The sequence below is a fragment of the Saccopteryx leptura genome, chromosome 9 (genome assembly GCF_036850995.1).
Source record: "Saccopteryx leptura isolate mSacLep1 chromosome 9, mSacLep1_pri_phased_curated, whole genome shotgun sequence".
NCBI lineage: Eukaryota > Metazoa > Chordata > Mammalia > Chiroptera > Emballonuridae > Saccopteryx > Saccopteryx leptura.
Window position 1 is genome coordinate 559,168 of NC_089511.1, and position 27,304 is coordinate 586,471.

The 27,304-nt window shown below is 51.6% G+C and overlaps 1 protein-coding gene across 2 annotated transcripts in view; it reads right to left on the reverse strand.

Annotated features, from left to right (window-relative positions):
• Positions 1-6,963: 6,963 nt before the first annotated feature.
• The window catches only part of DPY19L3 (dpy-19 like C-mannosyltransferase 3), a 37,675-nt gene continuing 17,334 nt past the window's right edge, over positions 6,964-27,304 (reverse strand). The window contains exons 10-19 of one of the 2 annotated variants that reach the window (XM_066348410.1): positions 26,456-26,557; positions 24,762-24,835; positions 24,410-24,568; positions 22,827-22,937; positions 22,039-22,150; positions 21,349-21,405; positions 17,128-17,210; positions 12,079-12,211; positions 11,562-11,720; positions 6,964-9,336 (exon numbers count right to left, since the gene is read on the reverse strand). In XM_066348410.1, the coding sequence (XP_066204507.1) occupies positions 9,175-9,336; positions 11,562-11,720; positions 12,079-12,211; positions 17,128-17,210; positions 21,349-21,405; positions 22,039-22,150; positions 22,827-22,937; positions 24,410-24,568; positions 24,762-24,835; positions 26,456-26,557 (1,152 nt within the window). In that variant the 3' untranslated portion in view covers positions 6,964-9,174. Of the gene's footprint in view, positions 9,337-11,561; positions 11,721-12,078; positions 12,212-13,921; positions 14,165-17,127; positions 17,211-21,348; positions 21,406-22,038; positions 22,151-22,826; positions 22,938-24,409; positions 24,569-24,761; positions 24,836-26,455; positions 26,558-27,304 lie in introns of those variants that run through there. The other variant, XR_010746966.1, reaches the window with a different exon arrangement.

A 27,304-nucleotide genomic window follows, 5' to 3' on the forward strand; every position in this document is an offset into this window, starting at 1 on the left:
TCTCAGGGCCAAGGTCCTGGGCCCAGGACTGTGCCTGGCACGTAGTAAGTGCTCAGTGAATGTGTGTTCAATGAGGCCAGGCTCCTTCTCTGTGGTAACCTGTTTGTCTCTTTTATAATTCACAGTATTGGATAGCCTTCCCCCATGCCATTGATAGAATACTGTCACCCCCAAAACTCATAATGTTAAAACCCTAACCGCCCAGTGTGATGGAGTCAGGAGGTGGGGCCTGTGGGGGTTATGTCAGGAGGGTGGATCCCTCAGGAAGGGGGTTAGTGCCCTTATGAGAGGCCCCCACAGTGCTCTCTGCCTTCCTACTGCAGAGGACACACAACAGCCATCTGCTGACCAGGCGGGGACTCTCACCAGACACCCAATCTGCTGGCAACTTCATCTTGAACTTCCAGCCTCCAGAGCTGACAAAGAATGTGGTGCCCGTCACAGCAGCTGAACAGGCTGACATTTCACACCGACAGACCTTGGGGCCAAATCTGGCAGCTGCTTGTTTTTTAAATAAAGTTTTATTGGAACACAGCCACAAGTGTCCGTTCAAACAGTGTCTGTGTCTGACTGAGTTATACAAGAGCAGAGCAGAGTCACTGCCCCAGGTGCCGCGTGGCCCAGAAAGCCAGAAATACTATCTTACTATGTGGTCCTTCGAGGAAAGGTTTACCAAGCCCCGGTGAGGACATCTGCCCAGGGACCCTTGGGATGCTGCTCAGACCTGCTCTTCCCCTCTGGTTTCCCTGCCCTGGTTCCCCTGTGCCCAGGGGCCTGTCCTGGGGACCTCTGCACACAGTTGCTCCCAAGAGGGCGGTCTGCTCGCCTATGGTGAGGGATGAGAAAGAGAACGAGAGAGAGAGAGAGAGAGAGAGAGAGAGAGGGAGAGGGAACACCCATTCACCTAATCTTTGCAACCTTCGTCACCCAATCCCAGCCTGACTCCCTTCATTTCTGTCTGTTCAAGGAGCCCACACAGAAGAGCAGGATTAGACCAGGGGCGTGAGTGTCAGGAGGGGGGGGGGCACAGGGCAGGAGCACAGAGACCCCGAGGGACACAGCTGTCTGCAGGGACTTCCAGGGACAATGGTGACAGGATCCAGGGAGGCAGGACGGTCCACAGGGGCTGCGTCTCTAGCTGACAGACGTCCTGGTTTCCTCTCCTCGACTCACCTGGGCTTTTGATGGTATTCTCGGTAAGAGCCAGCCCGGAGGGGGCTCTGCCTTTCCCTGCACTCTCTCTGCGCCTTTCATCAGTGACCCAGTTCTGCCTCCTCCTCCCCAGGAAGCACCGCCCTTTCTGGAGAGTTTCCAGAAGGGCAGGGACTGGCCAGGCCCTGTGCTGTGTTCTCTTTGCCCCCAGCATGATGGGATGGGGAGTCCGTCCACAGACATGGAGGGAGCCCGCTGAGATCCTGCAGCTGGACCTACTGATCTGCACACGTCCCTGGTGACTGCAATCAGCTGGCCAGACCTCAGCACTAGGGAGGAGCCAAGAGAGGACCAGCCACTGAGGGCCACGCTCAAGCCCTTCCCGGGAGAGTGGGTCTGGAGAAGGCTCTGCAAGGCCAGCGTTCTTCCTAGGCTGATGGCCCTTCTCCGAGCCTTGGACCACCAGACAGTCCTCCTGTTGCCTGGCAACAGGTGGCAGTCTTCACTGGCAGCCCTGGGGGGGGGGCGGGGCAGCCTGGATGCTTTAACCAGGGTCCCCAAGCTGCCCCCACCGGCTTTTCTGCACACCCTGCATTTGGCACCTGTTGTATACTATGCTGTTCGCAGGTGAGGGGATAGCACAGCTCCGTCCTGCTCAGTGTAGCGCCTGCAAGGCCCACGTGCAGTAGGTGGTCAGTAAGTGTTTGCCAAATGAGCAAGTCCGCCCTCGGAGCCCTGCCCTCCTGCCCACAGCCTGAGTGGGGCAGACGGCATTTACCTGAGAGGACCTGCTGCCTCTTATGTTCACTGTGGATGTCCCCTCCCAGTGACCCACGAGGCAGACGTGTGGCCACAATGTGACAGCGAGGGCACAGAGGGCCTCAGTCAGAGCCTGTGTCTACTGGTTTTCGTAGCAGAATCTCTGTGAAGGAGGAAAGATATAGGTACGGTCTGTTGTGCTTGACCACGGCTGCATCCCTGCAGCTGGGACCGTGCCTGGCACACAGCCAGTACTCAGTAAATATCCCTCCTCATCTATTTGTCTTGAACAATTCCCTGCACACCCTGTCCCACTCCCCTGGCCCCACCTGTCTGCCTGCCCAATGCCCACACCACGAACCAGCCCCAGCTCACTTGTGGCCCAATGCCCGCTGGGGTGCCCAGGGTGTGGTCAGCACTCGGTGCCTATTGAGAGAAAGTCTCTGACGGTCAGTGCCAGGTGGGCCGAGAGCAGGAGCTGGGTGACCGACTAGTGCAAGACACTGAAATTCCTGGAACTGGGGGTGGGGGCATCCCAACGCCCATGGAGAGGACAGCACGGAGGATGAGCCCCGTCTGGGACAGGGGACAGCTCATCAGCCTGGTCTGGTGGCCATGCCTGTCACGAGGAGCAGGTAGGAGTGAGGTGCCCGTCAGCTCCTGTAGCCTCTTACAGATTCAAGGTCCCCACAAGCCTCCAGCGTGGCTTCTGAGGCTGTAAAGCCAAGAAGAGTAACAATGTCCACTGCAGCGGCCACACTTTGGTCCCGCCACACCACGCAGTCTCCTGAGAGCGAGCGCCCCACCCCTGTAGCTATATCCCAACGACGTCAGCAAGACTAGAGAGGGAGAGAGCAAACTGGAAAGATCGCCAACACGACAGAAGGCAAGTTTCCTTCATATGCAAAGAGCTGCTATGATTCAAGCCCAGGGTGCACATCACAATAGAAAAGTGGGCAAAGGATGTAACAGGCGACACACACACACACTCACACACACACTCACACACACACACACACACACAAAGTAAGTTGCCAGTAGATATGTGAAGAGGCTCAGGTTCACGAACAAACCAAGAAATGCAACTTAAAACAACCCTATTCCAGTTCCCCTATTGACAGGGGATTACCTGAATAATAATAATGCTGGGGTCCCCCACCGGCACGGAGGGGGGAGAGCTGAGTGGAAGCACGAGGGCAGGGCACCCCTGGTGTTAACCTCAGAGCATAATGACACACGAATCCCTTCCGGGGCTTGCAGTGGGCTGCAGGAGGCAGGCCTGTGCCTTCGTTCAAACTTTCTCAACAAAGAGCATAATTTTCTTCTGTAACTTAAAAAAACCCCACAACTTGGCCCTGGCCAGTTGGCTTAGCGGTAGAGCGTCGGCCTGGTGTGCGGGGGACCCGGGTTCGATTCCCGGCCAGGGCACATAGGAGAAGCGCCCATTTGCTTCTCCACCCCCCCTCCTTCCTCTCTGTCTCTCTCTTCCCCTCCCGCAGCCAAGGCTCCATTGGAGCGAGGATGGCCCGGGCGCTGGGGATGGCTCCTTGGCCACTGCCTCAGGCGCTAGAGTGGCTCTGGTCGCGGCAGAGCGACGCCCCGGAGGGACAGAGCATCGCCCCCCCGGTGGGCAGAGCGTCGCCCCTGGTGGGCGTGCTGGGTGGATCCCGGTCGGGCACATGCGGGAGTCTGTCTCTCCCCGTAAGAAAAATTTAATTAAAAAAACAAACAAACAAACAAAAACCCCCCCCACAACTTAACATCCAGAAATCATAAAAGAAAAAATGATAAGTGTAACTACCTATAAACTGGAAACTAGCGATTGGAGGCCCAGAGAAGGGCACCAGCCCTTTGTGCCGGGAGCAACCCCTCGACTCTTTGCCCTGAACTAGGTTGAATCAAGTGGGAAAAAGTTTAAACAACCTGAAACGACCAGTTATCCTTCTAAATTCCGATTCGGAGCAACTGGAAATTAGGGTTAATTTTAATTCTTCCTTTTAAAAAAAATTACATTTGCATATATTGTAACAAAGCAACTACAGGGTACAAAATAAAATTTATCCTGGAGGGAGAGTGATAACCCCCAAGCGTCAAAATTCAGAGATGTGCACACTTTCCCTCCAAAGAAAATATACTGTATGATAACTAAAAAATAATCAGAAAAGGAAAAACACAGCCTTGGAAAGTTAAAGAGAATTCGTAATGCCTTGCCACCGCCTCCCCTCCCCCCAAAAGGGCAAAATAAACACACAGTAAGTAACTTGGGAGATTGTGTGCAAGTCCTACGGAGCCAACGCTGATCAGAAACGGGCGGAGGACCGCGGATGGAGGCGGCAGATCCGCGCGAGCCCGAGCACCCCTGGTGGCCGCCGTAGGCACTGCTGGCGGCACTTGGGGAACCTGTCCCCGAGACGCGTGGCCACCCGCAGTCGTAGTTACAAGGCTCGCCCCCTTTTGAGGCCAAACACGCCTGCGTCCGCAGGAGCCGCGGCTGCAGAAACAGACACGTGGGCGGTGAACGCTTTCAGGGCGACATAAGAAATGACCGCAGTGGTAGCTGCTAAAGCCACAAGAAGGCATCTGTCTGCTCAGGGGCCGGTGCATCTGAGGGGATGGGCTCTGAGAGAGGACCCAGGCTGTGTTCTCGTGGCCTCTGCCCTACCCTGGGCATCACGAAGTAAGTCACCACTGAATTGGGGCTGGGGTGAAACTGCAGCAGGATAGAAGGCAACCGTCTATCTTGCCACCATCCTGCCCTCATTCAGGGGACATCCAGGTGTGTCCTCCAGGGCTGGAACCTGGTCCTGGGATCCTGCTGGCCCAGGGCAGGGTTATGGCCCTAGAGCTGACTGTCACACGGACACAAGGACACAGAGCCCACCAAAGGACCTGTATCCCTACCCAGCTGCATGCTATGGGTCACAACCTGCTGTGTCACCCAGAGCTCATCCAGCTCCCCTGCTGGGGGCGCCTGCAACACCCAACCAAGAGCAAAGGGGAGGAAGGGAGAGGGCTGCTTCACAGCAAACTGGACAAGGGGCCCAGAGTAGCAGCGTCCCCAGTCTGGGTCCCCACCCCACCCTCCATGAGCACAGTCAAGAAGTCATACAATCACACCTGTGCCCGTCTCCTCCACCAGGAATTAGGAGCTGCTCCGTAGTTACCCACTGAAAACACCTGTCCCCTCTGATCTTGCTCTAACTCACCGACGCGTCCTCTCAACCGTTGTTCCCAATACTGTAGCCCCTCACTTGATCTGCGGACAGCCCCCCACCCCATGCTGCTCTCCCTACCCAGCCCCACCTCTGCCCACTCGTGCTGTGAACTGTCCACGGCGAGGGGTGGGTGGCCTGCAGGAACTAACGGCCTCAGTCCTCAAGCACACGCCGCTAGTGTGAGCCTGAAAGTGGGCCCAGGTCCAGGTGGACAACTGACCGAGCCCTGTGAGACCTCCAGCCTGTGGAAACTTTGTGACAATAAATGTGTTATTTTAAGCTTCAACGTGGAGGAAAACCCTCGACACCATCAGTGGGATGAGCGTCCATCTGGTGACTGCACTTCACGCAGCATGCATTTACTACACGCCAATAAGCTGGTTCCTTGATTTTTGACCTTCAAAGAAATGGCTCACCTTGCACAATTTAAAAGAGCTTTATTTAGTATATAATCTCCATACAGTTCAGTACAACAGTTATAAAAGCTCTTGGTAAGAGTTTGCCCACAGGGTGTTAAATATACAGTCGGCCACCCTCTCCTCCAAGGAGCTTCTCTCACGGCAAACGAGCAGGCTCTTCTAGGCCCAAGGCTGTCCTAGAGAAAGTGCCTGTGACATTAGCCAAGCTTTATGATCTGAGAACATCCTAACATCTTCCTATTGATTCCAAGGTTTAAAAAGTGGAATAGTATGCCAATTCAAGTAGGTTTTAGCCAAAGATTAGCTAAAATTGTTACATCTTAGACGAAGTTTATGTGAATGATGTAATCTCAGGTGTCCTTGTCACCTGGCAGTGGGCTCATCCGACATTCACTCCCCCCCCCCCCCCCCCCGGTGGATGTTACAAAGGTGAAGAAAACCATCTCCAAGTGGACAGCTAATGGCTTGAATAACACCCAGTTTTGCTCTGGGATAATATATCTGCAAGGAATTTCCGTTTTTTAAAAGTCTGTGATAGCCTGACCAGGCAGAGGCGCAGTGGATAGAGCGTTGGGCTGGGATGCGGAGGACCCAGGTTCGAGACCCCAAGGTTGCCAGCTTGAGCGTGGGTTCATCTGGTTTGAGCAAAGCTCACCAGCTTGGACCCAAGGTTGCTGGCTCGAGCAAGGGGTTACTCGGTCTGCTGAAGCCCCACGATCAAGGCACATATGAGAAAGCAATCAATGAACAACCAAGGTGTCACAACAAAAAACTGATGATTGATGCTTCTCATCTCTCTGCATTCCTGCCAGTCTGTCCCTATCTATCCCTCTCTCTGACTCTCTGAGTCTGTGATAGAAGTGACTGGAATCTCTCACCTACAGTGGACCCTCCAGCAGCCACCGTGGTCAGTGTCAGCAGTTGGCCGTGTGGTGCTGTGAGCAGGTTCCGGTAGGGAATCCTAACACTTGTGAATCTCCCCGGCATGGGGTCCCCTGATTGTACTTCTGTTCTTGCATAAATCATACCACTGATATATATGATTTGGGTACATTTTAATACCTCTTGGTCCGTTTAGGTTTTTTAAAAGTGGATCAAATACTTAACTAAATGTATAACGCAATCTAAGCTCAGAAGTTTTTCTCAGGTTTGATGTTTACCCAATATTTTATAATTTCCTCAAACATACCCAATTTAAAAGTAATTTTTATGAGCAACTCAGCCTTTATCAAATCAAACCAAACCAAACCCTTCAGGTTACTCTCTTCAGAAGCAAGCCTTTGTTTTTACCCCATTTTTCTAGGTTCCTGTGAACGTGTGGGCACAGGCGTGGAGGCAGGAGGAGCAGCCCCCGGGAGTGGGCTGCTTGGTCACTTCGGGGCGGAGCCTTTGGAGGGACCTGGTGAGCTGTGCAAGGAAAGGGTGAGAGGGTCCTCTGGAGGCCCACTCTGAAGGAAAATCAAGTTACTCCACCCATAAAAACAGCCACAATTGAGGTCATTACCAAATAACAGCAGGCACTGAGATGTGTGTGGTGGGGTCTCGGGCCACAGTCACCTGCTGTGGGCTGGTGGGGGGCAGTAGTCGGTCACTTTCTCTGTCCCCCCATGAGCTCCGTGAGAAGCTAATCAAAGGGAGTGCCGATAGGGACGGACAGTATTTACCATGATTCACTGGGCTTGGTCCCTGGGAAGGAAAAATGCCTACTGCGCACGGGGACAGGGTCCGGGAAGGCGTGTGTGCACGGGGACAGGGTCCTGGAAAGCGTGTGTGCACGGGGGACAGGGTCCTGGAAGGCGTGTGTGCGTGAATTCTGCCTCACAGGGTTTTTTGGCACTGACATTTTTCACTGAAGACTGAGCACCAAAAGTGTCGGCAAGAAGGACCCAGCCTGTGAGAAAAGGGTTCCCAGCCACACGCCGAGGCCTAAGAACTTAATTTAAGCACGTGCTTCTGAGGCTCTAAACACCCAAACGCTTCGATCGATGCAGACGGGAATATTTAAAACAAGTTGAAACCTGTCTGAGGAAGTAGCAGAGGATAAGTAGCCTCCCGTGTGTGGTGCGGTGAGTCCGGCACCACCGAGGGACTGCCGGCCAGTTCAAGTCCCAGCGCCCACAGCGTGTGTGTTGCCCGTGATCCGGACTGCAGTGGTCTCCACCCTTCTGAAGGGACACAGAAGAGAAAATTCAGGAGTTCCGGTTGTCTAAGTGAATAATCCCAGCTACTGTCAATTTTTATTTAAATAAGTTTTGATAAAAGCCGAGTACCCTTGAGCCCAACATGGCAGTGTAAGATTTCTTTTAGAATGCTGCTTAATAAGAAATAACCGGATGTAAAACCATTTGACCTGCACCTGGCTGCCTGAGGTTACCTGTCTCACCACACCCGTAAGGACACAGGTCAGTCTTTCTGCCAGAACAGGGCAGAAAGCTAACCCCACAGTCACCATGGTTAATTAAATACATTATATGCGTTTATCAGCAACGTGTACATGTCCCCATTATAGAAATTAATTATAAAAGCTAAGTCTGAAGACCGTTGTTGGGCAGGGGCGCAGAACCCTCCTGTGTACAAAGAAGCAGGACTTAGAGGCACTTGGTCACCATTTAGGGGGAAGGAATCCCACCACCAGGACCCTCACAGTGAGACTGGTGACCACACTCAAACTTGGTAGGAAAATGTTCTCTGCCAAAAATACTGTATTAGTGAATTAGTTAAGATACAATCTTTTAAAAAATATTCAGACTTTGCCAGGTTCTTGGCTGTAAAAAATACAAAGGCTAAAAACAAAATGTTTACAAAATTTTGCAAACCCAGTGAATTTAAACGAGTAAGAAATAAAGAAAAATTATCTTTCTTGCAGGATAGGTTCAATGGTGTCGGTTAGGTTTTTAAAATAATAACACTGAAGAGTAACAACATACATGGTTACATACACCTTTCTGCTCCTTCAAAGACTTACAGTGTGGAACCTGAAACTGTTCTGTGCACAGCATAACACAAACACACACACACACACACACACACACGCACACAGTGCATGACACAGGTTACACGTCACATTTCAGACAGAGCGCAACAAAAAGTTTCAGTTACATACAAACACCGGACCGTGATTTTTCTGAAATATTAAAAGCATAATTTGAAAACATTATAAAATTTTTAGTTGAAATAGGACAATAAAGAGCTTTTAAAAAGCCCCCAGGTGGTCTTCACTAGTGACATAATATTAAATAATTTAATTACGTGCCCCCTCAATGCATTTCAACCATCACTGTCTGAAGCCAATTGAAAATTCACAGTGTTCACATCCCGCGCCGGCTGTGGGCTTCCGACGTGGTGCCGGTGGGACCCGTGCTGTCTCCCGACCTCGAAGCCCTAAATCACTCTTAGAAAGCTGAGAACATCTGGGCTGGGAACATTAGAGGGAAAGAAAGACGAGACAGAAAAGAACTGAGCTGGTATAAGATACTTCAGAGATGGTAACCATTGTGTAAACATCTGTAGAACTTACTCGTATCACAGCGTTAGGGTTTGAGCTACCTAATTACATAGGAAACGCGGCCTGTTGAGCTTCCTTGTGACGGGGTTTCGCGTATCAAAAACAGAGACTGAGCAGGACGCTGTCACTTGCTCCTGGAGAGCTTGTAAACGTGGAAGGTTTTGTTCTGAAACACCCTGGTGAAGAGCGCGGTGTAGGGGGGCAGGTCTCTCTTGATCTCTTCACAGAAGCGCGGGTGGCCTGCGGCTTTCAGATCTGGGTCGTTCTCTCCTGGGCCATCCATCGTCTGAAGCCGAAACAACACCAAGTAGAAGGTGTTAAAAACAAGCAACCAACAGGCAAACGCATGATAAGAGGCGACACCAGCAGGGGGAGGCGTTGGGCTTCCTTCGTGAAGTTAAGTGACATGATTTCAATGTCAGTGGCTCCTTGAGGATCATCTGGTGCTCCCCCCCCCCCCCGGACCCCGCCCCGGAGGTGAGAGCTGAGGCTGAGACGTATGTGCAGGCACAGGGACCAACTCAGTGGCAAAACTGGAACTGAACTCAATCTCCTTGTTCTGAGGAACGGACGAGACTGTCCAATCACAGAAACAAAATCAGAGAGGCATCAATGGCCGGAGAAAACCGTCCAGCCCCTTCGATGGCCTCATTTAAAATGTTACCCGCCCTGGCCGGTTGGCTCGGTGGTAGAGCGTCGGCCTGGCATGCAGAAGTCCCGGGTTCGATTCCCGGCCAGGGCACACAGGAGAGGCGCCTATCTGCTTCTCCACCCCTCCCCCTCTCCTTCCTCTCTGTCTCTCTCTTCCCTTCCCGCAGCGAGGCTCCATTGGAGCAAAGTTGGCCCGGGCGCTGGGGATGGCTCCTCGGCCTCTGCCCCAGGCGCTAGAGTGGCTCTGGTCGAAACAGAGCGACGCCCGGAGGGGCAGAGCATCACCCCCTGGTGGGCAGAGCATCGCCCCCTGGTGGGTGTGCCGGGTGGATCCCGGTGGGGCGCATGCGGGAGTCTGACTGACTGTCTCTCCCCGTTTCCGGCTTCAGAAAAATACAGAAAAAAAAAAAATGTTACCCACAAACCAAAATGTAAATGCACGTCTTGGGTCTGTACCTCCTCTGAGTTCAAGATAGTTATGGACAGTCCTTTCGCTTGGGCAAAAATCTGAGTCTCAAATTATTATCTTCACCTGTACGGAGGCATTGTTGCCAAATACAGCTGTATACATGTAAGGTACATGATGACCACAGTCCAGTTCATGAACACACGGGGCTGGTGGAAGGAACAACGTGCAGTTATAAGGTGAGTGAATTCTGCACAGCGCGGTGACTACAGTCATAATAATGTGCTGCACCCTTGGGAGGTTTGGTTTAAGTCTCCTGAATCTCTCTCTCTCTCTCTCTTTTTGTATTTTTCTGAAGTGAGAAGTGGGGAGGCAGAGAGACAGACTCCCACATGCGCCCGACCGGGATCCAGCCGGCATGCCCACCAGGGGGTGATGCTCTGCCCATCTGGGGTGTTGCTCCATTGCAACTGGAGCCATTCTAGCACCTGAGGTGGAGGCCATGGAGCCATCTTCAGTGTCCAGGCCAACTTTGCTCCAATGGAGCCTTGGCTGTGGGAGGGGAAGAGAGAGATAGAGAGAAAGGAGAGGGGGAGGGGTAGAGAAGCAGATGGGCGCTTCTTCCTGTGTGCCCTGGCCGGGAATTGAACCTGGGACTTCCACACGCCGGGCCGGCACTCTACTGATGAGCCAACTGGCCAGGGTCAGTCTCCTGAATCTTGAGTTTTGGACAGTCCACTGAGTCTTTCTGGGTTTAGGCTGGTTTGTGGTGTTCTGCCCTGGAGTGTAAGGTGGCCCAAGACAGTATCTCTGTGTCCAGTGGAAAAAGGGGACCCCCAAGGGGAGCAGGGAGATGATGGTATCACTGTCACAGTCACTTGTGAAGAGCTGGACAAACGCTTTAAGCAGAGGCTTTAAGAAGGATGAGATTTTAGCAGCAAAACCTTAAACATGAGTTTTGTGTGGAGCCTCCTGGCAAGGCAGCTGAAGACAGGTGCTCTGCTTGCCATGAACAAGGGACCTAGAGCTCCGCCTGCCCTTGCCCCGTGTGCAGCTCTGCTTGTCGTGAACAAGGGACCTAGAGCTCCGCCTGCCCTTGTCCAGTGTGCAGCTCTGCTTGTCGTGAACAAGGGACCTAGAGCTCCGCCTGCCCTTGCCCCATGTGCAGCTCTGCTTGTCGTGAACAAGGGACCTAGAGCTCCGCCTGCCCTTGCCCCGTGTGCAGCTCTGCTTGTCGTGAACAAGGGACCTAGAGCTCCGCCTGCCCTTGCCCGTGTGCAGCTCTGCTTGTCGTGAACAAGGGACCTGGAGCTCCGCCTGCCCTTGTCCCGTGTGCAGGAGGCAGTGCGGGCGAGTGCCGAGTCACAGTGCCGCCTGGAGGTAGAAAGTCCAGAAATGCCACCAGCACGCAGGACTCCGGGCGGGACCCACCCTCTCGGGGACCGCATGCTCACGTGTCCGTTGGCCACGTCCAGCAGGTCCCGCAGCCGGCAGCCCCGCTGGTGCCTCCGCTCGAAGCAGATGCTGTCCTCCAGGATGACGTAGTGGGTGCCCAGGGCCCGCAGCAGGGCGTGCACCTCCTCCGGAGGCCTCTTCGCGTAGACCTGATAGACCTGCACGTGGGAGACAGGCCCAGAACCACTCAGCTGCCAGGAGGTCAGTTGAGGGACGGTCACGCTATCCATGACCTCTCACGGGGGTGGGACTTCAGCCCTGGACACCCAGCTCCCCACCACGTCCCGTGCAGGCTGTGACCCCAGCACTTCTGGCTGGACGCCCCCCCAGCCCACGAGCGCCCCGGAAGCAGAGAAGGTGCAGCGGACACCCCCCCAGCCCACGAGCGCCCCGGAAGCAGAGAAGGTGCAGTGGACGCCCCCCCAGCCCACGAGCGGCCTGGAAGCAGAGAAGGTGCACCGGACGCCCCCCCAGCCCACGAGCGCCGCGGAAGCAGAGAAGGTGCAGAGCTCTCACCTCCCGGGTTCGAGCCCGCAGGTGGCTGTCCTCGTAGTGGGGGTGGTTGGTCAGGGTCCTCCCTGTGCACAGCTTGACTCCGGCGAGCAGCTGCATGCTTCCAGCAAACACAGCCGCCCCAGGCGTGTTAGAGCTGCAAGACCCCAGAGTCCCAATTAGCCCCACTGCTGGGTTCCTCGTGGACAACATCACACGAGTCTCGGGACCGCCCTGCTCGGGTAGCAGGTGCCTGACGATCAGGAACAAAGCAGGGGCTGCCTGAGACTCTGACCTGCACTCAATCTACTGCACACAACGTTTTGCGTCTGTCTGTGGCTGGGAAGCTCCTGACTGGCTGTCCTGATTGATGGGTTTGCTCTCACAACTGTCTCAGGACCTATGTCTTCCAGGCGAAAGCCTCCTTCCTCCCTCTGGTTCCACCAGAGCAGAGTCTCACAGAAGAGAACTCAAAATGTTACCACTGCCTTTTGTAACTAAATGGCAGCTGATCAAGTCAGTTCCAAGGGGTTTTGCTTAAAACAAGCAAAAGAGATCACAGAGATGACTACAAATTACTTCTCGGAAAAAAGAATTAGTGAAAAGAATGTGGGAAGAAATAGCCAATACTACCCAACACGGGCGGCACGTGTGTCGTGTGGAGACAAGTACATTACACAGTCCTGTCCTTCAGCCCTGGCTACGGAAACTGTGGGCACCGTGAGGGTCACAGGGCACCCCGACACTGAGTCTCGAGCTGTTTCCAAACCCCAGGAGCTGCACATCTCCGCCCCCCATGGGGTGTGAGGAGAGATTCCTGGATTATGGAGACTTTTTCCTTCCCCTACCCTGGAAAAAAAATCTTAGTAATTGATTCAACTCCCTCCCATCTTTTGGAAACCTGGGAGTGACCTGCAAACGGGTGAGGTGTCACGGGCTATAAAGGACATGCCTGTTCCGTAGTCTCAACAGACTCACCTAGATGTCCCGGGCACACTGCCACACGCTCACCCCTTATGTTAGGGAGTCCATGCCTGCCTGGTGACTTGTGATGGGGAGTCTAACTGAAGCCACTAACACCGGACCCTCTGCAGAAAAGCTGAGCAGGCTGCCCTCAGGAGCTCTAGAGGGCAGGGCAGGGCAGGGCAGGGGCTGCGGCTCCTAGGAGAAGCCCCGTAGACTCAGGTGGCCACGAGGGTGCCCCCCACCCCCTGCCGCCCACTCCAGTCTCATGCTAAGACTATAGCCGAGAGTGCCAGTCAGCAGGGCCCGAGCACGTCTGGGAGCTCAAGTGGTGGTGTTTGCAAATCATTCACATCTGAAGATCAAGATCCTCTGTCCAGCAAACGGCATTCCCATTCACTTAGATTCCAAGAAGCTTTCTGAAGCGGTGAAGACAGTGGGTAGAGCGGCTGTGAGCACACAGGGAGTGGCCTCTCTCACGGCAGAGCCCAGAGTGTGGGTCCCGGTGGAAAAGAGCATGACGCTGCGTGTGGCTGCCCAGCAGACCCCGGAACACGGGACAAGCAGGGCTGGGCTTTGTCCCCTCAACCAGCCGTGTCAGGGCACTCCTGACATTTGTCCCACGTGGTTAGGGGAACAGGAGGGTTTAAACGGCAGTGTGTGAGGTGCTGGGTCCTTAGTGGAAAGTTCCAGAAGGTCAGTCTATTCAACGAGTGCCTCCTAAACAGCCCTGGCCACGTGCTCTGTGGTGCTCACCCGTAGTGCGCCATGGCCGCTGACGGCAGCAAGTAGACAAGTGCTAATGACAGAGGCACCATCGTTTCCCACGCCAGCCTGCCTCCTGTCTCCTCTCCCCTGGCGTAAATCAGGTCACTGCAGCTCACGGTACAGTGACATCACTGACCAATGCCCGGAGTGCTCTTTGGGTCCTCTGAGCAACAGACTTTGAATGTGGGAAGGAAACGGGTCTGGTCACAGGTCTGGCAGAGCAGAGACGGAGGCGGGAGCGACGGGGAGCCGGCCTGGTCTGTCCAGTCCGACTGCCGAGGGCTGCAGACCCGTCTCGCTGCTCGACTGACAGGCCCTGGTGCTGGAGCTGGCAGTACCACTCCAACCGTGAGGCTGTCTCAGCACGGTGGTTTGGGATCTATAACAGGGACATGCACAGAGCTGTTTCCAGGGTGTGGTTTATCACTGAGGCAGGGACAGGTGACCGACCTTGTTATCGATCTGTGGCATTACTGAGGGCCTACTATGTGCTGGACTGGCCAACATGCTGCGATAGCCTGTCTTCAAGAAGTCATTCGGCCTCCACAATAAACCAACGATTTGCCTATTACTACTCACGCATGCTTTCTGTGGGCTCTTAGGTCTGCTGAACACCAAACGCATCCGACTGCCTCCCCCCCAAGGATGCTCTGAGAGCTCTGAGCTCCCCCCACATGCATGCCCCTGGTGGGCGGCTGCGGTCCCCAATGCAGCAGCAAGGTGATGTGTGACATGCCTGCTGAATGTTCTTGAGGAATAAAACAGAAAAAGGCTCACTTGACTGTGATGTGCCTCAACATTCGGCCTCATTAGTAAAAGGCAGGAAGGTTAGCAGAAAGGTTGTCCGTTAATCACTAGAGCAGCTGCCCCCTGGATTGCTCACAGGCTTCACTGAGGTTCTTGGTTTTGTTCAAAACAGCAAATGCAAGCACCCTTGTGCTTGTAGAGTGAATTAGAATAGTTCTCTGCACACAGCTGACTCTGAGCCCAGGAGATACGAGCTCAGCCCCAGGGCAAGCTGAAGATCCATTACCGCCACTTTAAACGTTCCTTTACCCATAAAGCGAATGCAAAGTCAGAATAAACGTGCAGAGTGGACAAAAATGAGAAACACACACATGCTTCCTAAACTTCAGAGACTGAGATGCACTGTCTTCTGTGTTTTCCGTGGGAAGCTCGCGGGGACAGGAGCAGGGACTCTGCCCCTCGTGGACAGATGTGGCTGGGCCCTCCTCCTCCGCAGACCCGTTTGCTGACCAGCCTGTGGCCTGTGTCTAGAACAGCTAATGTGCTCTTAAGCACCGGCATGGCACTCCTCCATTAGAGGAAAACAAAGCAGTCTTTCCACGTTTGAACAAATGGTGCACAAAAGGGGAGGGTAATTTGTTTCTATAGCTCCTTGTCGAGCTCCATAGCAGGCTGCCCAGCCTGCAAATAATTTATTCCGTAAGGAATGTCACTAAATAATGACAGGGACCCCACAGGTCAAATGGATTTACATTATATAATTTACATGTCATTCCAGAAAGGCCTGATGGCATTTTGCACAAATACTCTCATTTATTTCTGAAGCTCTAAGCTTCAGAACAAGTTAATTACTGTTGAACGAATGGGTAAACTGAGTATTATAACGTGTGAACATTTGCCTTATCTACACCTCAAAGATTTATAGAATTATGCAAATACGACCAAATGATGCACTGAATCTAAAATGGGCTTACAGGCATTTAAGGTCTGAACCTACTCTACTTCCTCTTTAAAACACAGGGAACAATTCTTCCTCCTGTGATTACGTGCAGAGGAAGTTCGTTCCATTTTCTTAGTCTCAGCACATTGAGAAAATGTTGGGCATGCCGCCTCCATCATCGGGCAGAGACTGTTTCTAGTGACAGTCTCCTCAAGCCAAGCAGTTAAAATGTCACTTCAAATTACTCGAGCCTGCAGGCCTGTTTGAACTGCACCGTGTCAAAGGAGAACTTCAGGCACCAGAAACGAAACACTTTAAAGACACGAAAGAACAAGACACGTGCCACCCAGTGCTGACATGTGGCCTTGCTCACGTGGAAGGGCTGTCTGAGGCACGTCAGGCCTAGGAAAGTGCCCCCTGGGTTCAGCCTGGGGTCTGGTCCAGGCCGGTATCTCAGCTGGTTAGAGTGTCGTCCTGACATGCCGAAGTTGGCGGTTCAATCCCGGGTCAGGGCACACACACGAATCAACCAATGAGTGCATAAGTAAGTGGAACAACAAATCCATATTTCTCTCTCTCTTCCTCTCTCTCTAAAGAGCAATTTTAAAAAAAGCTACTCTGGGTTTTTGACCTTTGTATCTAGGAGACACTGTCAGCAAAAGGGGGTGAACATGAACACACACAGCTCACTGTGCCGGGAAGCACAGACGTGGCGAGAGTGTGCCATGCGGCACAGCCGAGCTGACCGACTGGCCGCACAGGGAAGACGAGTGTTGGCAGCACGTCCTCGCAGGCACGAGAGAAATGTAATTCCAAAGCAGTCTTGGTTTTGTACTTAAATTTAGATCTCTACTCCTCTATGGAACTAAGAAGTGCACAAAATTTTCCTGTACTAAATAGAACTTAAAATTTTTTCCCCACCAAAACCAGTTAAGTCTCTAAATATCTTCTAATGGAGTCAAGAGTCAGATTCTGTAAAACCCACACAGGGCACGTGGAGACCTGGCCGCGTCGTCCACGCCCCCCACCAGACTGCTGGTGCCCCCGTGAGCGTGAGCGTGAGCGCAGCGCTGGGGCCTGAGCGCAGCGGGGACGGAGAGGGAGACGCAGGGCCGGCCCCTCCTCCCGGGAGGCTCCCCACCGCCGCCGTAGAGGTGGCCGGCAGGGCAGCGCCATGGGGCGGAGGCAAAGCACCACGTGCAGGCGGCACGAGAGGCCGTGACTGAGCGCGGATGTCCCGAGAGAAGCTCTCGCTTTTGTTTGCAACGTTGTCTAGGCCTGGTGGGCGCTAGTGTGACCAGCGCCGGTGCGACCGGGAGACTGGGAGACGGTCCGCGAGAACGCTTTCCGCGTTAAAAGTGGGTCAGTTGAACGGTGTTAGAATGGGGTGCTGACGGCGGTCACTGCGAGGGCAGAGCTGCGTCCTCGTCACCCAGGGCCCAACCGCCCCCCCACCCAGAGCCCCTCCCCGGGCGGGGCCTCCCCGTCTTCACCGGGCTGTGGGCGCAAGGATCATGAATGAAAACAAATATTACTAAATACGGAGTTTTGGAGAAACACGTGAGCACGAGACCCCGCCCGAGCAGAACAGGAGCCCCGAGGTCGGCGGGGACTCAGGAGGGCCCCTTAGGGTGGAAGGTGAGGGGTCCTCTTACTTAATCCAACGCATCAGCTCGACTGTGTCTGGGTCATAGAATTCCCTCAACTCCAAGAGCTCATCCAGCATTCCTGGCCAGAACTGAAATTAAAAAACAACACAAAACAAAAACAAAATCCACCCCGCACCCTCCCCTCAGCTGGGGACTTGAGAGCTAGACACAGGCAGCCGGACGGTACACTGGTCACGGCTGCCCTCCAGCCCCCGGGGATGTACGTAGTCTGAGAAGTGTCCACAACCAATTTGAGCCAAAAGGTGATTACGATGAGAGGGGTTGTTGACTTTCTAAAATGAGCTTTTCTCTCACTCAATAAAAACACCGTCATAGGTATTGCTCAAATCTAGTGAAACATTAATTTGGAGATGAGAGGAGCAGCGGACATGAGAAAGCTCACAGAACGTCAGAAAATGTGCCTCTCATCCTGCGACCCGCCCCTCAGGTGGGATGTACCCTGAGGAAGACAGGGGTGCCCGGAGCTGTGCGGGTACAATGTAAGAGTCACACTCGGCCCCCTCCCCCAACAGAACACATCTGTCTAATTCGATAATGAATGAAGCGTTAATGGTTTTCTCAAATGACAATTGGCTAAGAAGATTCCATCATTTGTATCCATCCTAAGGGGACGCTGGGATTCGAGCCCTATGAGGGACAGACGGCCCCTGACAAGGCACCGTGCTTCAGGGATGCAGACTGTGTAATCATGTTATGTAAGAACCGTCACCTAGACCCTACGTGGTGCCGGACTGGCCATCGCTGGGGTAGCCCTGTCCCCTTCTTATCCTCCCATCTCATCTTTGGCCATTTCTACTGCTCATTCTGACCTCATCTCCTGGGGGTGAGGAGGGCCCATGGGAGTTGACACCATGAGTTCCAGGTTCCGGAAGAGACGGAACGAAGGTCCCAGTCAAACGGTGCCTTTGTGATATTTCAATCACCCATTATCCCTACAACTCTGAGAATCCACGGACACCAACCTTTTAATGATCTGTTCTCATTCTCTTGCTCTACATCAGGGGGCCCCAAACTTTTTACACAGGGGGCCAGTTCACTGTCCCTCAGATCTTTGGAGGGCCGCCACATACAGTGCTCCTCTCACTGACCACCAAGGAAACAGGTGCCCCTTCCAAAAGCGCAGCGGGGGCCGGATAAATGGCCTCAGGGGGCTGCATGGGCCTGTGGGCCATAGTTTGGGGACGCCTGCCATTTCTTAAAGCTGTGAATTCAATGGATATTACATCTTTTCTCTAGTTTGAAAGTTGCTGTTCTTAAATTCTAGTAACACTGTCTTGTGGTAAATCCTTAACCAATGTGAAAAAAAGTGTTGAAATAACTACATGTTGTCACTGAATGATCTGCAATAGTTGATATGTAATTTCAGCAACCCAGGTAGGCCATTCATTCATCATGAGGGTAAGACTATTATTCGATTCTTGATTTTAGAGTGGAGACGGGTAAAGGCTCTTCCCTTTTAAACAGGACTATCCTAAGGAGGCCTACAGCAAAATTGGTATTATGAACAGGAACTTTTGAAATCCTCATTACAACTGTGTGTAAAGCTCGAATCGGGCTTTGAAATGAGTTCCTGACACTCACAGAGAAGTCTGCTCATAGCTGGACAGTGAGCTCACTCCAGGGTAACTTATACTCATGAACATTCCTCCCCTGTGACTTCGTGTTGTACAGGCTTTGAGAAGCTGGATGTCTAACCTGCTTCCCACAGTGGTGTCCCCCCCAGTCCAACACTGAGAGGCCAGGCCAGAGGTCTCTGACTCACAGAGGGAACAGCCATAAGGTTTTCCCGGAAATGACCTTTCTCAGCTGTCACCATCCTTCTGTGGCACCGCCCCACGCCAGGGGATGCTTTGCAATGTCCAGAGACATTTCTAGTCATCACAAGTGGAGGGAGGGGCTGCTGGCACCTGGTGGGTAGAAGGCAGGGAGGAGGCTGAACACCGCCACGCCCAGGGTGCTGCCCTGGGACACAGAACTGTCCAGCCAGCACGCCCACACAGGGTCTCTAGGCTCATGGGGCACCGCCACGCCCAGGGTGCTGCCCTGGGACACAGAACTGTCCAGCCAGCACGCCCACACAGGGTCTCTAGGCTCATGGGGCACCGCCACGCCCAGGGTGCTGCCCTGGGACACAGAACTGTCCAGCCAGCACGCCCACACAGGGTCTCTAGGCTCATGGGGCACCGCCACGCCCAGGGTGCTGCCCTGGGACACAGAACTGTCCAGCCAGCACGCCCACACAGGGACTCTAGGCTCATGGGGCACCACCCACCTGGAGGGATGAGGAACACCAGCTTTGGGACTCAGAGCCTGTCCTAACAGTTCCCCAGTGACATTGATGCTGCCTGTCTGGGGACCACCCTGTGATAGCCAGAGCTCCAGAGTGGGGTTTATTTCTTCCACTGGGTCCTCCCTCAGTCCTACCAAGAATAGGGGACTTAAGTCTCCAAACAGCTTTAAAAAAATGAGTAAAACTTAAAATAGGTAGCGGAGACAGCTAAGACTCAGTGGGAAGGCAGCTTGGGACAAGAACAGGGAGGAACTATAGCTTCCTGTGTGGAGCGTCTGAAGGCAAAGCCACCTCATCCTGATGAAGCCTGTGTGTGTTTAATCCTTAAATGTGTGTAAGAAGTTTCGCTTATTTATATGGGAGCAATAAAATGTGCAGAGGCATGGTGGTCAGCATAATCTCGTTCTGTGGTTCCAGTATCTGGGAGTTGGCACAGAGCTCTGCCTGCAACAGGCAATGTTTTGATGGATAGAACAATGCTAGAACATCGTTTTTTGAAATATTTACAATAAAATCATCCAACATAGTGATTATCTAACACTTTTTCTTTTAGCCTAGACCCTTTGCTGCAAATAAAACCTCACGTGAAAACATAAAAGAAAAATGAACCCCAGAGTTGAGCTGCTGTCGCTGACCCTCTGTGGCAAGTCCCCGTCCCCGTGGGCCACCTCCCAGGTCCGGGCTGTGCACAGCAGGCTTCGAGACCCACTGTTCTGATCGAAACAAAGTCTGAAGAAAATCATCTGAATTTTAAAAATACGTAAGATCTTTATTTTAAAGAGTGGCTGAGTTCACTTGGATAAAACACAGTCTGGGCTACCTGCCCAGGTGACAACTCGAGCCTCGATGTCAAAGACGTGACAAAGTGTCACCAGGTCATCGACACGACCAACAACTTGCGTCTCTTCATGGGGGTTCTCAGGCTCGCAGCACAATTAGGGCCGTTTTAGAAATTAGCCAACTGAGAACACGAAGAATCTCATTGTTTCCTACCCAACCTGAATGACGGACAAGGGTGGTCTCCAAGTGCATTCCCTCCTGTGTGGTCAGCCCACACCCGGGGTGACCGGGGCCCCAGCTGACACGCAGCTCATGGTCTCTGACTGTGTTCCCTCCTGTGTGGTCAGCCCACACCCGGGGTGACCAGGGCACCAGCTGACACGCAGCTCATGGTCTCTGACTGCGTTCCCTCCTGTGTGGTCAGCCCACACCCGGGGTGACCGGGGCCCCAGCTGACACGCAGCTCATGGTCTCTGACTGCATTCCCTCCTGTGTGGTCAGCCTACACCCAGGGTGACCAGGGCCCCAGCTGACACGCAGCTCATGGTCTCTGACTGCGTTCCCTCCTGTGTGACCAGCTCACACCCGGGGTGACCGGGGCCCCAGCTGACACGCAGCTCATGGTCTCCGACTGCGTTCCCTCCTGTGTGGTCAGCCCACACCCGGGGTGACCGGGGCCCCAGCTGACACGCAGCTCATGGTCTCTGACTGCATTCCCTCCTGTGTGGTCAGCCCACACCCGGGGTGACCGGGGCCCCAGCTGACACGCAGCTCAGTGTAGTCTTACTCTGTATAAAGCGGGTGACCGGGAAATAAGCTTCCCACTTTATTCACCTCAAAATAGGTCTGAAGACGTATCTTTATTTTCGGAATTTGCATCCGCTGGATATTAAGTCGAAACCAAAATTCACTGGAATGATTAAGCTGTAGTAGTTTCTTGCTCTGTTTTTGATTTTTAAATACTATTTGGGAAACAGCAGCCTTCCTATCAGAGTTAATTGCCACAGAAGCTAAGGAGGTATTTATAATCCCTGCAATCCACTCTGTTCCCCAACTGTACACCAGGTACACTGAGTCAAAGCCATTCATTATTTTGTGTGTGGATTGATGGCAAGAATGGGGAAGATCAGTCTTACCTTATAGCACACATAGAGCAGTATTAACGTTGGAACTGAATACCGCATCATGCACATCTGCATAAGAAAGACATGATTTAGATCACGTGTTCTGAACACTATTGCCTCACAGTTTTGCTTTATAAACATGACCCCCCCCCCATTTTTTTAAGCAACAGAAATATGGTTTAAGGGAGGATTTAATGGAGTATCCAATATGCAAAGCAATCCACCGAGTCAGTGCTAGGGTTGGATCACTCACCAGGTGCCGTGACCTGCACCACGCTGCCCCCCGGTGACGGGAGAGAGCAGGACAGCGCAGAAACGCGTTCACAGGCTATTAACTGTTACCGTGCGCTTATCAGTCATTATTTTTAGGATAACACATTATAGTTACCATAGTGATAGCTCTGGACAATGGGATTACTGGCGGTTTTTAATTTTTCTTTTTGTGATTTTCAGTATTTCCAAATTCTGTACATAATGAGCATATCTAACTTATGGTTCAACGATGAAATGGTGAAATGATTACAAAATAAAATTTAAAAAAATTCCTTAGAACATCATAATGTCTCAGGGATCTATTTCTAGCTTCAAATGTCAGTATTCATTTTTATCAGACGGATGTATGGCAACGACAACGTGAGACAGAATCAGTGTGAAAGAAAGACTGGAGGCCACACAGATGAAGTGAGGAAGGGGTGCACTGACCCTGGCTGGGCTGTACAGGTGGGTGACCTTCAGAAGTAGCCCCCACACTTCAGGGCTGCACAGGCCGGAGGCGGCAAACATGCACATGTGCGGCGTCCACAGGTACTTCATTCTGTACGGACAACAGGCAAAGGTCAGCAGGTGCCTCGTATGCAAATTAAACCTGGGATAGCTGCACTGGTCAAATCTTAGCAGAACCACACAACATCTGCCAGAGGTGAGCTACGGACGTCACTGCCGCCCAAGAACTACTACCGGAGTGAAACAGGAATGAACTGGTGATACATGAGACTGGGTTCTGGGAGGAGACAGAAGACGAGGACACGTTACAGGAGCCATGCCCATTAATGCAGGCGGTGTTGGTTTCTGGCTGCATTGCTAAATTATTTTAGGCAAAGAATGGTTAAATAAAAGAATAAAGTCAGGCAGATAAAGCCCTGGCCAGCTGGCTCGGTGGTAGGGTGTTGGCCCAACGTGTGGAAGTCCCAGGTTTGATTCTTGGCCAGGGCACACAGGAGAGGCGCCCATCTGCTTCTCCACCCCTCCCCCTCTCCTTCCTCTCTGTCTCTCTCTTCCCCTCCCGCAGCCGAGGCTCTATTGGAGCAAAGTTGGCCCCGGGCACTGAGAATGGCTCCATGGCCTCCGCCCCAGATGGGCAGAGCATCACTCCTTGGTGGGCATGCCGGGTAGATCCCGGTCGGGTGCATGCGGGAGTCTCTCTGCCTCCCTTCAGAAAAATAAATAAGTAAGTAAGTAAGTAAGTAAGTCAGCAGATAAAACAAGAATACCTCATTGTGCTCAATGCCAAGAATCCAAACAGAACGGTGTGCACTAAGTTGTAGGTGGTTTCTGGCCTCAGGCTGACAGAGCACTTTCCCGTCTGGTCCCCGGGTGGTTGGCTGGAAGGGTCCGGATGAAATAGCACATGTGTAAGTTAAAGTTGGGTGCAGAATGCCAATTTGGTCAAACCTTTTTTTTTAAAGAAGATACAAGAAACTTATGCTTCCGTACATTTAGAATTATATCCCTAAGATAAAATGAATCAACACTGATGATTTTAACTTGTTCATGAATCTAACAGTACCATAATATAAATGTATTAATAAGTAAAATAAAATGTAACAAATTTCATTTTAATTTAAGTAAAAATTTAAAGTGCTCCAATCTTTTAAATGATAAGAGTAAAAAAAGTCCTTTTGAAAGAACGGAAACTTAAGTGATCTTGAGAGATGTTATACAAGTTACCAGTGTTTTTCAAGTTGCTGCAAATAAGAAAAGGAAACTCCATCCATAAACTTGGAATTCAGTTCCTCCATGAACTAATGACCACATGTTAACCTGCCAGTATGCCCCTCATGTGCTTCTAACATGACTTTTTATCAAACAAGCTACATTAGAGAGGTCCCACCCAGACGGCTGTGATCACCTAACACCCGCTCACCGTCTAGTTCTGCTTTGGGCAGCTGCTTCGTTCAGACGGTCTCCCAGAGTCAGGACCCGAAGCTTGCACACTGCATCCCATCAATGTCTCTCTACATCAGGGGTCCCCAAACTTTTTACACAGGGGGCCAGTTCACTGTCCCTCAGACCAGTGGAGGGTCACCACATACAGTGCTCCTCTCACTGACCACCAATGAAAGAGGTGCCCCTTCTGGAAGTGCGGCGGGGGCCGGATAAATGGGCTCAGGGGACCGCATGCGGCCCGTGGGCCGCAGTTTGGGGACACCTGCTCTACATGACCGTTCAGTCCATTATCAAGTGCTCTCCCTGCCCCGTGAGGCTGTTTACTGGTTGAAGAAAAGGTATCAGTTCCCCTATGAACCAGCCCTGCCTTCTGGGTTTGGCTGGTGGTCTTCTTGTGGGTGGCCAGTGCCTTGCTCTGTGTGATCAGATCCAGAGGTCGGTCATCAGAGCCCAGTGTGCTGTCGGGAAGAAGCACCTCGGGGAGGCGCTCGGTGCTGCATTCCACTGGGGGACACGCCTGTCTACCTGCCTGTCCCCCCTTGGTGGGTTTGACGGTGAGCCGGTATGGACGCTACCCTCTTGTCGGGAGAAGGAAAGGCTGTGCTTTAAGATAAAGTGATACGTCTATAAGGGCCCCTTCACCTTCCTACGCGTCCAACATAGGCAGGCGTGCGTGCGGCTGCCGTGAACTGGGGACTTCCGCTTTCCTGGGGCGCCCCTCTCAGGCGCTTCCCACTCGTACTGACCGCCACAGAAACGTTACATGACACAGACTGGAGTCGGGCTTCCCCATCGAGGGCGGGTCCACCCTAAACGGACATTAGCACCCTATCCTGATACTTTGATTTTTAAATCAGCAGTTTTCCTGCCACGCACGCACAGCCCGGGTGTGTGACGCCCACCACACCTGAGGTTTCGGAAGGCGCCAGCCAGCGCGGCGGCCCCGGTGACACACAGCACGGACAGGTAAGCGTGGAGGAGCAGGGTGTCCGCGAGCCTTCCGAAGGTGTTCAGGGGCAGGAGGCCGAAAGCTTCCTCACACAGGTACAGATTCGCATCAAAGTCTCTAGAGGACACACGGGAAGTGGAAATTAAATTCACTATCAGTAAACTATGGTTTCTTTTCCCTTCAAAATGAGCCTGAAATGAACAGTCAAAGGCACAATGATGACTTAAGTTTTAAAGTCCTTGCTGTTTAATATTAAAAAGTACACAAAGATTATATTTGTTTAAAGAAAAAAAATTAAATTTAACCATACCTTGTTGCTCCAAATCCAAATTTCGCCTTAAGAAATTTAAATATGTGTTCATCTGACTTTAGGTTTAGAATTTTCTGTTGGGGGAACAAAGAGAAATCGCTGTCAGAGCCTCGTGCCGGGTCCCCTGGCCCCTCCAGTGGCCCAGTGCACACCCCGGTCACAGTGCCCCGGTCACAGCACCACCCCACCCCCCCCCCACCCCCCGCCACAGCGCCCCCGCCACAGCGCCCCCCGCCACAGCACCCCTGTCACAGCGCCTCCGCCACACAGCCCCTCCGTCACAGCGCCCCTGCCACAGCGCCCCCCGCCACACAGCGCCCCTGTCACAGCGCCCCCCCCCCCTCCCCGTCACAGCGCGCGGGGGAGCTCAGTGCTCACAGGCTCAGGACAGAGCAGTCCTCAGCAGGGACGCCAAAGCTGTCCCATTTCTTTCCTCCCTTTTTTCTTTTTCTTTTTCTTTTTTTTAGTAGAATCATTTTGTCAAACAGAATCTTACATGTAAGTTTAACATGTAAAGTAGATTAAAAAAAAAGTGCTTCTTTGGTGTCAGGGAGAGGGAGGCCGCTGAAGCCCAATGAGTGTGATGGTTCAGACCAGAAAACCAATAATCTGATCATCTGCAGCCTTGGCGGGTGCACTGCCCACAAGGTGAGTCCAGCTGTGGGGTTTCCAGCTGTGGACCCGTCACACAGGTAGGTCAGACGCAGGGGAACCTCAGGGGGTGAATACACAATAGTGATGATTTTAATTCACCTAGTTTTATGACTTACAAAAATTCATACAACACACATGGGGATTGTCTCATAAGAAAAGTGAAGATAGAAGAGAAAATAAGATGGGTCCAGGAGGGAGGTTAGCAGAGAGGGCACGTTCACGAGAGATGTGCCTGGAGCCGGTCGCACGCGCCGCGCCCAGACGGAGACGCGCGCCGTGTGATCACATTAGACTGACACTAGCGCTCTCAGAGATCTAGCGTGCCGGGACGGAGACGCAACAGAATCAGCAAGTTTTTCTAAATCCTGTCATTGTCATAGCAGGTCACCGGCCAAACATCAAGGGCAACTGGACAGACATGGTCCTTGGGAAGTGAAAACAGTGGCCCCAGCCTGTGCCTCCCGCCAGGGTGGATCCCTGGGCATCGAAAGAAGGTCCCACTGGGTTCTCAGGTGTGCCGACTGCTCTGCCGGATAAGGTTTGAGGAGCAATGAACTGTGTGTGGTTTATGGACTTAGTTACAGGGGTCCGGAGTGGGGTGCTTTTATTTTTGGTAGTCAGCACATAGCGTAGGGCCTCCGCGGTCCTATGCAAGAGGCGTCGGCACGTGCCTGAGCGCGTGTCCTGTCCCGAGACCGGCCTTCCAGGGGTCAGTCACCACAGTAAGGTGCATGGTTCTGGGAGGACAGCTAGTGTATTGATTAACTTATCCCAATAAAAATCATGTAAGAAAACGATCTCTAAAAAGTGGAATTTTTAAAATTGAGAGTTACTTGTTTAATGCTTTAAAAGTTGAACTTTCAGAAAGTTTAATAACTCAAAAGTTGAGTGCAAGGTAGGACATGTTAAAGAGTAAATAGAAAGGACTAAAGTCAAGAAAATAATCCTGTTACTGAAACAAAGTTAAAACCAAGCCTGTTTGAATTAAAACTGTAACTCTTTAGCAATGCTAAATTAAATACTTCATTTTATTAACCTACCTTAATAACGTTGTTGAGTAAAAGCGTCAAGCACAAAACCATAAATAAATGTAATAATAGTTTCACAAGCCTATTAAGGAAGTTTCCAGTTTTCAGATTTTTCTAGAAATTAAAAGAGTTGAATTTTAATTCTTAAATTTTAATATAACTTCATAAACACTTAAGATTACTTAAGGATTTAAAACATTAGATCATGCAACATATAGGGAAAATATAACATTGTTTTACATTGTTTTAATATTTGTAATTTTCTGAAAGTAAATGAATCCTTTAATAAGCTTTATAAAATGGAAAAATGTGTCCTTTTTTTTTTAAAGACCTTTGTAACCAGAGGATGGAATATGTTACTTATAAGGTACTCAGGATATACTGATTGAACAAGTCTTTTGATCATTTATCCATTAAGTTATAAATCACAGATGTAGCTATCATCCAATTAAATAAAAGATCTATGAGTACACAAAAACGTCAGTGGTGCTCTTTGATATATACTAATATTTTTTATAACTCTCAGATTTTATAACTTTACAGATTATCACAGTATCTAGAGGTCAAATATGAGTGATATTTACTTATCACTAAGGATAAAAGGATGAATGAGAACTAATGTTTTTGATAGTCAGCAAAAAGCCTGTTTCTAACAGCTTTTGTGACAGTTTGTCTATAACAGCTCTCATAAGACTAATAAGAAAAAGGGTTTACTCTTCCCAAAGTGGAAAACAAAATGACTTCTTGATGGAAAAAAGTTCATAAGAAGTGTTTCTCATATGCTTATGAGAAAGAAAACAGGCTTTGTGATATTATTAAGGAAAAAACAACTGACTCTTATATCTCAAGTAAATTTAAGAA